Source organism: Aythya ferina (genome assembly GCF_964211825.1).
Source record: "Aythya ferina genome assembly, chromosome: 7".
NCBI lineage: Eukaryota > Metazoa > Chordata > Aves > Anseriformes > Anatidae > Aythya > Aythya ferina.
The window spans coordinates 22,960,156-22,976,854 of record NC_140302.1 but is presented as its reverse complement, the minus strand read 5'-3'; the positions used below and the strand labels follow the sequence as shown (position 1 = coordinate 22,976,854).

Here is a 16,699-nt window from a genome sequence, read left to right as displayed (position 1 = left end):
ATGCCATAGCCTTTTATTGTACAGACCCAGTGCTTTTCTGTAGCACCAGTGCTTGATTTAGCACAAGAACAAATGCAGACAAAAGTAGAAGTAATGTTGCACTGTCAGCAGTTGCACTTCCTAATTGTTGAGTGGTTTACTTTGGTCCACTAAACACGTAAAATCAATTTTGATGGGTGAAAACTTGAAGGAAACAGCTGTATGTGTAAAAATTACAATATCAATAGGTTTACGTTAATTTAACATTCCTCTTTTCATACAAAAATGACAACAACGGTATAAATAGTCTTTGTTCCTCCTGCCTCATGGACAGAGAAAGTCTGTCTATCTTTGTATCCTTTTTTCTACCATTAGAAGCTTGTTGAATTTACAAAAGAGAACCGTAAATACAGTGTATTCGTACCTTCAGAAGGAGAAAGAATTGCCTACCAAAGGACTGTTTAATCCAGTAATGAAAAGGCAGAGACAACATGACAAAAAGCTGAAGTCAGGTTAAGATTAGAAATTAAACATACATTTTTAATAGATAGAATGATTTTAATCCACGTAACAGATTATTTGATGAATGCTGCTTGTCTTGATATACTGAGATAAAGTCTAGATGTCTGTGTAAAAGGTGAACTTTATTCCAGACAAAGTGAATGAGTTGAAAATAAGGGATAATTGGGAATACTTAATGGCCTGTGATTAAGGTCAGACTACATAGTCTACTAATTTTCTCTGATTTTAGGAATTCTAGCAAATCTTATAGTTCTCTAGATTCAGTTTATACAACACTTAAAAACTGAATTTTAACTATCCATTTTCTAGTCTGGCAGCAATAAGGCATTTCTTGACATCCATTACTTGTACTTCGAGCTTTTAAAAGTGCTTTTCTTTGACTCCATGTCTCAATGCACACCTGAGGGATACACAAATAGCCTGTCTGTGCACATGATGCTGTTGCTGAGGTGCATTCACTGTGCTGTAATTCTGCCCTGACTCACAGCATGCAGCACTGCAAACAGACATACCTCCTGAAGATCAACGTTTGTTGGAACAAAACAGATGAAGCCAAGGCTATCTAACCACAGTACATTCAAGCATTACATTCTCTCACTGATATTGTAGTACAATAATTTTTTTTTAAAAGAATGTTGTTAAACATACTTAATCTTGAACTTCAGAATAAAAAGTCTGTTCTGCTCTTTAAATTAGTAAAAAGCAAGCTTTTGCCTTAATTTGATCTGTTGGACAGGTAGCAACTTGAGATCCTACACTTCTGTTGCCCCAGCATAGCTTAATTTTGCTCAGTTAGTGTGTAATTCAAATTCAGACTTTGCTTACCAGTGTGCTATTCCATAATGAAACCTGATTCTGTCTTTGGCTCTGTGGGCCCAAACTTTCATCTTCTGGCAGTCAGTCTGTTAAAAGTGCCACAGCACTGTGATAACAGTGACACTGCTTAGAACAGTGCAAACACTGCACTGCTCTAATGTAAAGAAAAAATAGTGGAGATGCAAAACCACTGATTGTTTTCAAGTGGAATATGAGAGTTAGGTCAGTATTACTAGGGAAAGTACCTGTCATCTACATCTGGAACAATACTAAATGAAATGAAAATCAAAATAAGCCTGATCTGTGAGGCAGTTAAAGATAAGGACCCATGCTAACTTTATGATGCTATGAATGTTATGCTAGTTTATATAGTAGCTCATAGAGGTAACTCTTGTTAATAAACATAGCTAAATATATAGGTGATTTTAAATTTCCTTGCCTTTCCATGCATTGATGGATTAATTCTTTCCACACTAACCCCCTCTAAATTTCTAATTCAAGACGTCTTTAATGAAGCTATGGATATGAAGTGACTAGACATCATATATATGGATTTTTCCCTTCAGTTCAATGTAGAATCTTCATGTTAGAATTTTTCAGCACAGTGTTTAATTTTTTCAAGCTTATTTGTTAATCTTTTATTGCATAGCAATATACAGGTTGATAATTAAAAAAAACTTTTTGTGAATTGTACTTTCAAAATATTTTTTCCTGCTCTTTTCACAGGACGTTACCCAAAACTAGTGTTTCACTTTGAACTCAAGAGAAACATCTTATATTTCATACTAGAAACATACGTACCATCAATCCTCCTGGTTGTGCTCTCCTGGGTATCATTTTGGATAAGCCAGTCATCAGTTCCAGCCAGAATCTGCATCGGTGAGAAGCCAATAAAACAAACCAAAACAAGGGTTGGAGCATTAAGATGCTTGTTTTATTACGCGTACGTGGCATCCGTTTCCAAAAGGTGCAAATGTTTCCGAGTTTTATGGAATTACTTTTCTAGTTTGCCATCTGCAGCACATCATGCAAATTCTCCTTGAAGCTCTGCTATTCTTCAACAAAACAAATGTCCTTGGTAGCAAAAGGAGACTTGGAAGCAGGAGAAGCTACTGGAAGGAGAGGAAAAAACAGTTGTTTTGAAAATCATTTCAAAATATTCAAACGCATGCTATATACAGACAGAATTATGAGGCTTTTGTGAGGGTGAATGATACATACTAATTAACACAGGAATAATAAGAGAATTATGAGATTAAATATAATTAATTTCAAATAAAGGAGATTCTGAAAGGGAAAAATGCAAATCAGCTCTGATCAGACTGCAGGTGGGGTAGGAAAAACACGTCTATAGAATAGCAAAGAAAAGATTGCACATCAAATGAGGCTGGTGGACAACTACACTGAGAAACATGACATCTGAAAGTTTTAAAGGAAGCATTTGCATTGCATTGCAATGATGATGAGTTAATAATATACATTCTAAAGAATGAAAATCTCTTCCATTCTAATTTCAATTTTTTTCCACTTTCCAAATATTGTTCTTGAGTATTTTCAAGCATTTAACTTCAGAATCGTAAATGCATTTAGAAGTCTCCTTTTCAAAACATGCCCTTTTAAATTCTGTGTCATACTAGGTGTTCATGAAGCTCAGGAAAAAAACTATCCTGGTTTCCCAAATGCATTGGAGGGCCTCATTGCTATCCTTGTTTTATCAGAATTTATATTTTTGTGTTCCACAGGTGTTACCACAGTCCTAACTATGACAACGCTGATGATGGGAGCCAGGACTTCACTCCCAAATGCTAATTGCTTTATTAAGGCAATTGATGTGTACCTCGGTATCTGTTTCAGTTTCATCTTCGGAGCGTTGTTAGAGTATGCTGTGGCTCATTTCTGTACTCTGCATCGACCGAGCTCAAAGGAACTTCCGAAGGTATTTTAATTCTTCCCTTGTTGACCTACAAAGTAGACTTCTATTATATCTGCTAAAAAGAATAAGTTATCTTATTTAGCATTAATGATAAAGGTATTTAAAGAATTTTGTATTTTAGAATAATGACAGTGATAACAAAATAACCTCAAGAAAAAAGGAAAAGGATTTGTACTCCTGGAACTTTTTGGAACAGATCAAACAAACCGAAACACCAATGTGCTAGATGTATCACAAAAATCAGGCACCCACCTTCTCACAAGCCATGGCATACGCTTTCTTACAGCTCAAAAATTAGACTGAGCAAGGCAGCTTGATCTTATTGCTGTACAGCAAAAGCAAACAAAGTTTTATCATCTACCATTTAGGAAACCTTTTGCATATTGCATGATACGTGAATCAGCTTACTAGCAGACAGCTTCATGTCTTAGGTATATCAGGTCCCTATAGCCTTCCACCTACACCTTCTTTCTGAACAGCTGCAGCTGAAGCTCACACTGTGATTCACTTTCTGTTCTGGGTCATTATTATAGCAATGTTTTTTGCTGCTCTAATGAGCTTCCTAGAATGGTGAGATATTGTGAAATAGACTTAAAATAAAAAAGGATCAAGTCAACATAGGCATTTTTGAGACTGGTGGTTGTCATCTTGCTAAAATAATCAGGACAGTTTCATGAAGAAGTTCTGTTATATCCTTCATCTTCAGTGTTTGGCAGTGAAAACAAAGTCATGAGAACGTTGGAAGCTGAGTGTCTTACAGCTTTTAATTATGGAACTGAGTCTAATATGCGTGACAAAAAGAAAATTTAAAGCAGCTTACAAATTTTCTAGACAAAGATCAAAAAATTCACTTTTTTTTATAAAGCATGAAAAATGAGAATATGAGGAAAAACAATACAGGAAAATGATTGGTTGAGTGCTGTACAGTTAAATGGCTGGAAAAAAAGATTGTTAACAGTTTAAGCAATACTAGAACAGAGCATTGCAAATGCTTAAACAAAGCTCCTCAGAAGGTTCAAGAAACAGGACACTGTCTTGAGTTCAAGTAACAAAGCTTAAAAACAATGTGAAGATCAGCTGAAATGTGTTTGTTTATGCCTAGATAGTTCAACAACTAATATGGATATGGGATTTTGGCTGTGTGAATGTGAGATGAGTTTTGTAAATGCACAGGACTAAGTTCAAACAAAACTGCCATCAGATCTAGGTGTGTGAAGAAGGTTTGAAAAAGGGCCACAAAGGGCCCAGTAGGTTTTAAAAATCATACTCTAACTGGGGAATGTCTACAAATGGGCAAATACTGGTTCTGACTGAGGATTTGAGTGGGAAGCCTGAAGGTCGTTTTTCCTGGCAAGATAGCATCAGTGACAATTCCCTCTGAGCATATCCATCTTGTGAAGTAAATGGTTGTCATTTGCTCATAGAGTGGAAAAAAAGAAAAAAGAAAGCTTATTGGAGGTAAGAAAGCCAAGCGCTTGGATGATTAAGCATTTTCAGATCTGTGAAGGGCATTTATGACTGCCCTTGCCTTTGCCTACCTGTGTCAGCTTCCCTTTCATATGGGGCACAAGCACGAGTGCTTGCAGATGGAGCAAATGCGAGAACTCATGGAATTAGCTGGAGGTACAGCGCTAAACAAGGAAGGAAAACTTAATGTGCAGTTTTGTGATAGACTTAATGACCAAAAGGGGTGATCTGTTACTTTAGGCATGTTTCCTGCCTTCTTGTGCATCAGGGGTGAGCAAGTCCAGCTCACTGCTTGCCCACACAAACACAAGCACAGGGAAGAGACAGTTAGTGGGTCCTAGATCAAATCAAGACTTCTTAGAATAAGGAAAATGCCTGTCATGTCTTTCTTGTACTGCAGCCAAGGAGATAAGCACTGTTTACTGAGCAGGGTGCCATATAAAGCACACCTGGCTTCTGTTTGTCATTTCACAGTGAAGAACAAAATATCACAAAGACAGAAGTAGTAGCTAAAATGTCATGTTACTGTCTAGCAGGCACTTAACAAATTTCAGTGTGATTATCGTCACCACAAATGTGTTCTCCTCATTATCATGTGCTCTTGTGGACATAGGGTAATTAGAAATCTCACCTCTCAGTTTGTTATTCTCATGCGAGCTGATATAATGTTTGCTCTCAGAATTATGTAAATAAGTTTAGGAGGTGAATTGAAAATGTAACCCTCTGCCTTGTATAGGAATTAGTTGCACAGCTTTCTGCTTTGTTCTTTAAAGCACTTGGGCACTGGCATATGAAGTTCTTTTGAGACCTTTGGGATCTCCAGTTTGTAGTAAAAACTGGTGAAACTGCTCATCACGTCTATGCTCTTAGTGTTTCACATTATGTGAAGCAGTACCCACTGAAAGAGCTTCAAAACTAATGGCAAAAGCAGAGGAACCACCTGCTAAAAGGTCGGACAAAACCTGCCATTCATGTGAACTGCATGAGTTTCTCTTCTTTTATACACAGGTGTGAATTGTGCCCTTCTATAAAGCAGAGAAATCATTCTTGGACTTCATCTGTCTTGCACCTAAACCTCTTCCTTTGGGGCAGAAACGGGAAAAGATTGAAAATTAGGTTACAAGGGCAGTGTTGTTCATTCTTGGCATTTCTGTGCCAACATTGTGTGGTCTGTATGAACACTTCAAGAAGTTCCAGGTGTGCAACACTCCTGTTTGAGATGTTTTTAATCTTGAGCATCTATTCAATGTATTCAATGGCAGTAACAACTTTTCTCAGTTCTGCTGGCTGTTAGATGTCAACAAGTACTTCAGTGAGCATAAACAGCAGCCACAGCAGCAGGTTCCCTGTAGTGTCAAAAGATGTACAGTACCTTTCCTATATTTTATCAATTTTGTGTCCAAACAGAGCCCTTCTTAGTGCCAGCTGCCATTTTCTCATTGACAGCTGGAATCCAGGGAAATCTAAGTAGTGTGACATTTAAAATTAGAGTCACAGTTGAACTCTTGTAATGCTTTTTTTTTTAATAATATGAAACATCTTAATCTGTCATTGTATTCGTTTCTCCATAATGAGTTTGAAAAGTCCCTTCGTAGTGCCAGTTTATAAGATTGTAGTTTTTCTTTTTTTTTTTTTTTATAAACTAGTGTTCGTGTCTGTTCTTGAGATTAACTTTCCCCTTTTTAAGCCACTTTTCCCGCACTTTTGGTGTAAATACATCTCTGTTAAGCAAGAACCCTGCCTTGCAACACCACAAGCAGAAACGAATACATATGCACCACATACAGTATCTGCTGCTGAAGTTATAAATGTCTCTTAGGGAGTAGAAAGGAGTTAAGAACAGCCTAATAAAGCATCAGCCTCCTGCGAATTGTTCACATGTGGTTGTGTGAAAAGAAAAATGGTACGCACGCAATGCCCTTTCACGCTCTGCAGTACAACTAATTCTGTACCAACATTTAGCCAGCCCTACCTGAGAGACAAATAGACTCTTATCTAGAAAAATGCCCTAAATCCAGCCATTTTTGCCGTATAGATGTTCTTCTATTTTTCCCTTTCTGAAAAATGAGAGCACTGGAAAAAAAAGTCAGGATTCTTCTGACAGGTTCCTTTATTTTATTCACTTTTGAAGCGCCAAGTGCCTTCGTTAGGCGATAGCCTGGGTGCTTGCTGTGTTTGCAGCAGCGGGGGCTCCCCTGCCAGCCCTGGTGCTCTCCTCAGCCAGGGGAGCTTTCTAAAATAGGAGAACCAGGTATTTCTAACAGAGCTGGGCTCCACAGAAAACTCTGGGTTTGAATTTTAGTACTAGCCCGGGAATTGTTTAAGATTTGGACTGGAGTTTTGTGGATTGATCCTCTGAGTGCTTTACAGGCAGATTTTTGTCCTGGCCTTTGGTTTCAAAGTTCTCACAGAGCTGCGGGAGGCTAGGTGGGGGGTGAATAAGTTTTTGTAGTCACTGTATTTTTAATGTCACATTGTGATGAACTATGATTATCTCTGTCAAATAAAATATACTAGACTTTTTTTTTTTTTTTTTTTCAAATTGAAAATGGAAAGCAATAATAATCCCTTTTTCTATCTCCATCTGTCTTGCTTCACTGACTCACAGCAGTCTGAGGACATAGTCCAGACTCCACTTTAATTTTCAAGGACATTACTAATTTTAGATGAAGAAAGGCCCAAGAACCAGGCTGTTTGCAAGTACCCTGGGCAGAAGAACCATTCTGCACCACCATGACGATCTGTCAGGTGGTTTAATGAGCATTCATTGTCCTTATTAGCTGTATTATTTCTAAATGAGCTTTAGTGTGGCTATGCATAGGGTTGTACCTATTAACTTTTCTAAAATTTGTCCTTGATTAATCTAGTTATTTCCATGATGCAAATGGAACAAGTGAATTGGTCAGAGGAAAGAGATTCTGAATTCTGCATTTCACAAGCAAATTTTTAGCCTTTTCTTGTTTGTTTGCCACTCCCTGATGTGGAAAGTAATAAAAGCATCAGTAGACGCTTAGTTAGGTATAGAACTACCTCAATTAAGACAACTCCCCCTTCCAACTTTTCAAAATTAGGTTTAGGTTACATACAAATCTGGAGCCAAACTTTGTGGCTTGGATCTGCTGGTATCTGCAATATCCCAAACCAGAGTTAAGACCCCAGAACTTTCAAGAAAGTTCGCTTAGAGCTGATGTCTAATCCCATGTCCTCTGAGTCAGTGGCAGTAAACCTGCTGACTTCAAAGGGTGAAGATTTCATACATGAACTTCATGGCTCTGAGCCATTTCTAATCAAAGAAACAAAACCCACCAGAAGGCTTATACAACATTATCCACAGGGCTGTCTTGATGCAGCAAAGCACATAAAAATGTGCTTAATCTTAGCATAACTTTGAACTTAAAGCATGGGTTTCAGGACTTGAAACATAGTAGTGTGTACTATTTAGTACTGAATTAGTTGTGCAGCTTATGCTTTTTATGATTGTCTTTTTTTTTTTTTAATTGTATTTTATTTTGTTATCTTAACTAATTCTATTTTCATCATGAAGCACAAGGAATAGAGCAGCCAACTTTTCAGAAGGCATTTTGTATTCTGGGATGCTTAATTTAGGCTGCAACCAGCTTCACTAGCTGGTCTGCTAACTCCCTCTACCCCATCTGCCAGCTGGGGCTGTGCTTTACTCACTTTGTAGACATTATCTTTTGTGAGAGTTTCCCCTGAGCTGAAGACAGTTTATTTTTTTATTTTTATTTTTTGGTTTCATTTTGTGGATTTGCTGCTTTCTGAAATAAAGCTTAGTGCACCATATTTGAACACATTCAGCTTTGCTCTGCAGCCCTATGAAAGCTTCTGTGGTAAGCTATTGTTTAAATCAGCGTGTTTTACTTGTATATAGAGGCTATGAAAACTGAAAGGAGCTGTCTGGTGCCTGGGAATGCTTGCCCTTGGAATCATGGAGCTGAACCAGGGGAAGAGTTGTAGGAAAAATCCTATTATTTGCTTCACTTCTAAAGTAAATAGGCAATGAAATGTGCACTTAAGTTCCTGCTGTGCTGTTTTGTTTCCAATTGTTTCCAATCAGGTTGAGGATGAAGAGGCTGAAGAAGAAAGGAATGGAGTCCTGGCAGCAGTTGCTAACAGTTGCAGTGCCTCTGACAATGTGAACAAAATTGATTCAAACAAGAGCAGCAAAACCAGCATCAATGGCAAAAAGGAGAGAAGTAAACACAGTGGATGTAGTTCACCAATGTCAGTGATGAAAAGACTTTGTTGTATCTTTGATTGTTTCCATGTTAAAAATCCTTACCACATAGACAACTATGCCAGATTTTCTTTCCCGTTATCATTCATCATAATTAATGTATTTTATTGGGTATATTATTTGTATTTCTAAATATTTTAAAGTTAAAAATAGCATAGTTTAAAGGTTAGAAACTGGATACAGTAGGGAAGTTGCAGTAGAATGGGAAAGCTGCCTTAGGATAAAGGGATATGAGGGGACATGCTATCTTTTCAAGCATTTATGCCAACTTTCTTGTTAACTCACTTTTCCACTATTAAATGGCTGTCATCTGAAATTGACTTTCCTTTTAGTATGCCTGTCCCATATTATACTACTTGTCAATGGACATTAAATCCTTTTTAATATTTTAATGGTCAACTTTGTAAAATAAAAGCTATATTATAGTTGTTTCTGAACTGTGTTGAATATGTTGAAAAATAAAGACATTGAAGTGTTGTTTTCTTGATATACTTTCAGTATTCAATTCCATCTAGCTTTATCAGTAATACATAAGTTTTCCAGTTTATATATGAAGATGGGTAATTGCAGGTTAAAGTATTTTTGCTTCATAGAAAGAAACAGTTTTGAAGGTGTGGGCTACCACCACCAACTAAACAATATGCGCAAATTTGTAAGACTGCAAATAAGTATCGAGACTCTTCCTAAGTCTTTACACAGAACTCCCAAAGGCATCAGTAGCTTTTCTGAATATGTGCATGGCAGAATATAGAAGTGGAGTGGAGCCAAGAAAGTTTAGATCCAAAGAATTGTTTTCCCCAAGTGAGGAAAATTTTAGGGGCTGGCCAATCCTTAGTGGAATATGGCCATTGGTGCTGATGTTTGTACTCGGCACTCTGCTCAGTTACAACTGCCTGAGTAACTATTATGCAGAGGAAAATTTTGATATGCTTCATTTTCAGCTTAGCAAATTCTGCTTCAGTCACTTGCTATTAAGAATTTTGTGTAAAGATGAAAAGGCTTACTTCCAAAGCTGACAAGAAAACCCCTGGGTATGCAATAACTCTTGATGAGAAGAGGGAAGGTTTTACACAGATAAACTTACGACCCACATTACAGAATGATTACACCTGATGAAAAATGATCACAGTCTTTCTGATTGTTGACTTCACTGACAGGTGTTACAGAAGTTACTGATCTGGCAACCTGTTTCCTGTATTGCAGTTTGGAAGTTTCGAAGCACTTGTTGCACTTTTCCCTTACCGTAATAAAAGCACCAGTTGCATGTATATGCAACCTTTGAGGTTCCTTCCAACCCAAACCATTCCATGTATATGTACAGATGCGTATACGTGCAACTTAAACTGCGTACCTTGATATTTATGATGATGTGCAACACTGCACATGTAGAAATACATTAGAAATCCTCCATAATATTAACAGTCTTTGACTTAGCTTCTTGGCAGTATGATGCCTGTGAAGGTGAACAATATTATGAGAAGGAAGAAAGCATGAAATATTAGTGAGTTTGATTTGCCCTCCCTTGCAGCAAAATCCGTAAGAGGTGTAAGAAACAAGATGTATTGTGTACTTCTCTTTAAATCGTTCTGCTGTTGCAGATTTAATCTTAAACTTTGTATTCAGAAACAGATTATGGGAGTTTTGTTTCTTGTTTATTTTGGAAATGAGTTGTAAAACTGGATTTTGAGAAGTTTTTCCAGTTCTTTCCACCATAAAATTCACAGGAAGCATAAGTAGAGCTCTGTATTTAGTTTCCTAAATCTGAAGTTTACACTGACCCTGAATATTTTTAAATAGCTCACACATATGGTACAAATTATCTGTTGTGTTCACACTAAATTTAGGATTAACATTTACTACAGTTGTAAAGTAAGCATCGTAGTTTCCAATTAATTTAGAGATAATTCATCTTTCTGGTGGTTTGTTTCTTAACAGAACAGTAAATTATTGTGAAAATAAAATTATTTGTTGAGCTATGTCTTACAATACCACAATATATATATTTTTGGAGATTTTAGACATTTGAAGGTATTAGCAATTGCTGATTTTTCTCTGTCAATTATTTGTTGTCTTTCTCAGAGTCAACTATATTTTAGGTAAGTATCGTGCAGCCTGCTTAGTGAGATGCTGGTAGGGATGTTATGACTGTATCTGAAATATTCCACCTAAATCAAAAGGCACATACTAAAAAGATGACGTTTTGGAACAGGCATTCACTAACTCATAAACCAAGGTGGCACTTTAAATAAGTATAGAAAGTTTGTTTTAACATATAATTAGACAACTAAATGCCCTATCTGAATTCTCCAGTCAACACATATTGCAAGCACAAGACAAGGGCATCCCATCCATCTGTTGGTCTGAGTAGCCATATTCAGCACCGTGGCCACCTTTATGATCAATACAGCAGTAACCTACATAGCTCTGTTCCTTTCATTGCAAGTCTCTTCATTGTATGTGATAGTTATTTTAAAAGCTTCATTGTATGTGATAGTTATTTTAAAAGAACGGTTGTGTCTTTTGACATGTGATATGTATTAAAAGAAATAACATCCAACATTTTCACCCTGCAATTCAAAAATAAATTTAAAAAAGATTGGAGATTAAAGAAAGCATACTTCATAGTAAAGCCAGTGACAGAAGAAGAAACAAAAAGATGTAGATCTTCTGCTTTCCACTAACAGTTCTTGCAGTGGCATGGTGCAGCAGAGTGCAAAAAGCACCACTGGGGTTATAATGTGGAGAGGCTACTGAAGAACTGACACTACTGGTACAATTCACTTTATGCAGCAGTAGAGGGAGCTAATTAACTACTCTTCATTATTGAATGAGCAAACTTAAATGGCTAGTTAAGGCCTCTAGAGAAAAGCTATTAGAAACTGACTTTTGTGTTATGGTAATTAGGTCATGTTTTCAGTAACAGATTAATTAAAACCAGACAAAACAGTGTAGTCAGGTGGACTGTGTTTTTCGCACTGAAGTTCAGGCTTCTCAAACCCAGAGTGCCATCATTTTAGCCACCTAAATCAGTAGCATATTCTGCCAACCTGTGAAGTAACATCGCAACCACAGTATCTTGTGTTCAATGCCTGACTTTTCTATCCTTAGGTTGAGGTTTTCTCCTCCAGGTTATAATGATTCAAATCAAAGTATTACAGTACCTCAGTGTTTCAAGACAGGCAGACTAGTGGCAGTACCTATGATTTTCTCATCAATATTTAAAAATCATAAATAAATATTCACAGGTAATTTGTGGGCACACTGCTAAGAGTTAACGCAAGCATCAAATTAATCATAAAAGCCAGTTCAAATCTTTAGGAGAAGTTTCTCTTGAAGATGGGGTTTGCTGAAGTGGTGGGAAATGAATCAGGGGGAGTCTTCTGGGCTGATTAAAGATGTCACTGCAAGAACAAGCTCTCTCAACCTGAGTGCTGAAGACTGGGATGGACGCTGCTCACTGTAGTAGGGAACTGGGTGCTCAACAGTGTTTGTAGCTGATAGGCTTGACATGACTTTGAAGACTGTAATGGATTTGCCATTACTTCATATATTATTATATAACTTCATAATTAATACCAGCGTGTAGTTTAATCATATTGCCAGTTTCATCTTTTTATCAGTTTTCATCTGGAGACATTTTTCTTTCCTAGTCTCATCTAGCAGTCAAACTTTCCATCCTCAGAGAGAGAAAGATTTTAGGGGTATTTCAGTCTTCTGATGTGAACTTACTCATATAATTTGGGTTCTGTGTTTGCTTTCAAACTGGAATGGACCTTATTTTCCTATTCCAGATGAAATAAAGCTAAAGCTTCAGAAGACAAAAAAAAAATAATAAAAAAATAGCACCATAATACATACACACAAACCACAGCCCTGATTAATTTTCAAATTCTGCTCTGCATCTGAATTTAATCCAGATTTAACCACTAGATAACTTCGTATGTATTAATGCACAAACAGTTGATGATGCTTTCCTTGCTGTAGCAGGTTTTGGAACCTAGACAGTAGAAAGATTTGATAGTAACTTTATTTGATTTCTCAGAAAGGAGGGGAATCTCACTATGCTCGTTTAAAGGCAGATAAGGAACGGATCCAGGATCTCATAGCTCAAGGTCTAACTGAGGCCTAGCTGCTTTGCAAGGAAAACAAGCTGGCAAAGTTAGGGAAAAAAATAAAATAAAATAAAAAATAATAGAAGAATAAAATGGATTTCAAGCCTGAATTACATGGCATTATATTCTCAGCTTGCATGCCCCTGACCCTGATGCTATTGTTAATGATGCTACTATAAACATCCCATTTCAGAAATAGCAACAAACTGGTGAGAAGATTTGCCAGTGGGATTGAAAGGATTGTCTCCTCTATTTTTTTTTTTTTTTTTTTTTTCTTTTCTTTTTTCCCCAGTTTCTTTAAGAACCAGTTCACTCAATCCACTTCCAGTTTTGCTTTGTCAAGCAGCTGCTTTGGATGAATGCCACTACAAGACAGACTGCCTGCATCTTCCTTTACCTCCTCCAGAGGTCCACAGTCTCTGGAATCATATTTTCTCCCCAGAATCAACATCAAAATATTATTGGATATGCGCATTCAGGAATGGAAACTATCAATATTTTCCATTCATGCTCACAGTTGATTCATCCTTTATCTGTCTTTACCCACATAGCTTCTTTCACAAATGGTATTGATATAATTCTGGCCATCTCAGTGCTTCTCCATAGCAAAAGACCCACCTGTTTCCATCCCAGGTTCTTTCTGGCTTAATCCTTGTCCCATTGTTAAACCGATGATCTCCCTACTGAGGATCATGGATAAGTTTCCAAGAATGGTCACATAACCATTACGTGACTGTGGACAAAAGGTTCAGCATTTTATCTGCCCATCTGTTCACCATCTCCTGCTATCTTTTGGCCATGAAAGAAGGAATGAAGGGGAATCATTTAACAGTGCATTAGTCTCTTCTAAGGAAACCTTCTGTACGTTTCTATGCATTTAAATACTAGTCCATTAGACTCATAAGCTGAACTAGCTATGCATGTAGCTAATTTAGTCCTAATCAAAGTGATCTCCATTCATAGCAATATGGTTTTGATTATATTTAATGGATACAACTGTCCTTTCCTGAGACAATTTTCTTCCTTGTGAAGAAAACTAGATCTACAAGAACAGCTTCCAACCTACATTATTGGTCTGTGAGTTGGCCATAGGGATCTAGTCCAATCTTCATGATAGTTTTATAAGGCTTGCCTTGACAACCCTTAGTGCATTTCTGACAAGTAGTTACACTGTTGGCCTCTCAAAATCACATAATCTTCAAAATAATAATATAGGAGATTAAGATCTGTGAGTAGCTAAATATAAGTTGAACAGAAAGATTATGTTCATCACAGAAAATGAATAAGATATTGAGCATAATTTCTTCATCTTTCCCCATTGTTCTTTATAATTGTGTAAGTGTTGTGTTCAGGTATGTGTACCCCAGTACTTCCTGAGGTTCTTTCATAATGAAAGATTCAGAGATCCTACTGATCCTACTTTTCTTTTAAAAGAAAAATCTGAAATATGATGTGCAAATACTCTAAAGTCTTTGAAGTCTGAGGCTTCTTACATTTCAGGATAGTTTTAATTCTGCTGAATAACCTTTTTACACACTGCTGGTCAACTTTTGCTAATCTTGATAAGTGAGAACTGATAACTCTAGAGATTTCCATTCATTTCAAAAAAGATTCCCATGTGAATGCCAAATATATAGCAGACTCTGCATCATTTCAAACTTCATGTGCTCACAAATACTGGGATCTTATTTCAGGTGGAACAAATGGCCAGACTCAAAAATGCAGACTCCTTGTTCTGTCACTGTACTTCCCAGCACATTCCAGCTGCTGGGTAAAGCCTCACTAAGGGTTTTCAAAATTGAGGAAATATAACATCCATTATGCATTATGGTAGATTTTTTTTTTTTTTTTTCAATAAATCAGTCTCTCTATGCACCTCCAGCCAAAAACATTGTAAGAGACCACAAGGGAGAGACAATTCCTTTATTTCCAACCTAATATCCTATTTTGTAATGTGCCACTTCTGGTCCAATAGTTTCAAAGCTGTATTTGCTTTGGGTTGCCATGTATTACTTTGGAGTCTTTGAACAGTATTGTACCTTTGTTTCTATAACCCAGCTATTGGTTACCTTTTCCATAAGAAAGTGCACATAATGGAAAGAACTGGATTTCTCTTATTGTCAGATTACTTGAATTAACATGCAACTTTTTACCACTAGAACCAAAATGTGTTTTGGTTTCTTCCACGTATCTGCATAAGCCTCTATTTAGTTCTAGCATTTCCCTTCACTGTACATTGTTTTTGATAATGTCAGGTCTTCAGATGCACTGCTGTGCTGTATGAAAGTTAACAGGGGGACAAGCCAAAATCATCAATTTTAATGATATTTCAACATCATTCTTGTCTTGTGTCATTCCTGTGTGCACTGCAGCCATCAATCTGTATTTGTCTAAAATGGTCTGTGCCAGAGCCTTAAATGTAGAGAGAGCTGAAGAGGCTAATCTGTTACAATTTGACAAGGTCTAGGCTCATCTGGCAATCCAATGTGGCTGAGTGCATCTGGTGAATTGTGCATCCACTTTCTCAGATCCAAATTGCTCTGTTAGCTTTCATGACCCTCTTATCTCTCTGCTGTCTCTGTCTATCCTGGCTTCCTTATCATATAATAGGATTTTGTTTGTATCTTCCAATTTTATCTCTATTGGCTTTCAACATGCACGATGCTGAGAGTGTATGCTGGTGTGTAAATCTCCCTCTCTGCAGGTGGGTGCTGGTAGCAGCAGGATGACTTACCCTAAAATGTACCAACTCATCCACAGTGCAGGGCTCTCTTTAGTCAGGGCTGCTGGCCACTCTTGTCTTGGTTCATTTCTCATGTGAACCACTACCCACACCAAAGGGAACCTTTACCCAAACTTCTGCCTACCTAGGGCCCCCTACAAGAGGCTTCAGAGACTTAAGTAGATGGGATGAAAAATACATAAGGCCAGATATATTGATATATCTGCCCACTAGTCCATGCTACCTAGTTTTTTGAACCCATTGTTATATTTTTTCACCAAATGTAATGAAAGAATAGAAATCCCTGAGACAGGACGTTCTTAGGAGCTTTATGAAAGGAGATGTCCAAGTCAGAGAGACATCTGATTGCTTCCCCACTGAGAAAAAGACAGCATGAGCTCAAACTCTTTTAGATCCCAGAGAATACACACTAAAGAGAGCACATCTAAATGCCTTAAATGTGGGGAAAGATTCAATGACAATTTACATCTTCTAGACTTGAGAGTCAGTCAACACAGAAACACAAATCTGGAGAAAATCAGGCTTCATTTGCTCTAACATTCATGAACAGTTTTTCCTCTCTGGTCCTCAGAGACTGAATGTGAGGAAAAAGGACAGAGGCACTGCTCCCTTTGCTTCTTTCCTAAATTACAGAGGGAGTTAGAATTTATGATTTTAGCCTGTCTTTTGTGAGAAAACTGTACAAATGATGCAATGATGCTGCTATTACTATAGGAAAATATTTATGTTACTATCCCCCCCCCCTCCAATTTCCTTATTCTTTCATCTTTTTAAATGCTCTCTTTCAGTATTAGACTTTTTTTTTTTTTTTTTTTTTTTTTTTTTCCAGCTGAATTTAAATCTCTCTTGTTGACATGAATTGAGTAAAA

The 16,699-nt window shown here is 37.1% G+C and overlaps 1 protein-coding gene across 9 annotated transcripts in view; it reads left to right on the top strand.

Moving 5' to 3' along the window:
• LOC311440039 (gamma-aminobutyric acid receptor subunit pi-like) overlaps window positions 1-9,462 on the top strand; it is a 73,874-nt gene extending 64,412 nt beyond the window's left edge. For all 9 annotated transcript variants that reach the window (XM_084526444.1, XM_084526445.1, XM_084526446.1 and 6 more), the window contains 3 exons: window positions 2,044-2,196; window positions 3,060-3,253; window positions 8,796-9,462. In XM_084526444.1, the coding sequence (XP_084382570.1) occupies window positions 2,044-2,196; window positions 3,060-3,253; window positions 8,796-9,107 (659 nt within the window). In that variant the 3' untranslated portion in view covers window positions 9,108-9,462. The remainder of the gene's footprint in view (window positions 1-2,043; window positions 2,197-3,059; window positions 3,254-8,795) is intronic.
• The last annotated feature ends 7,237 nt before the right edge of the window (window positions 9,463-16,699 follow it).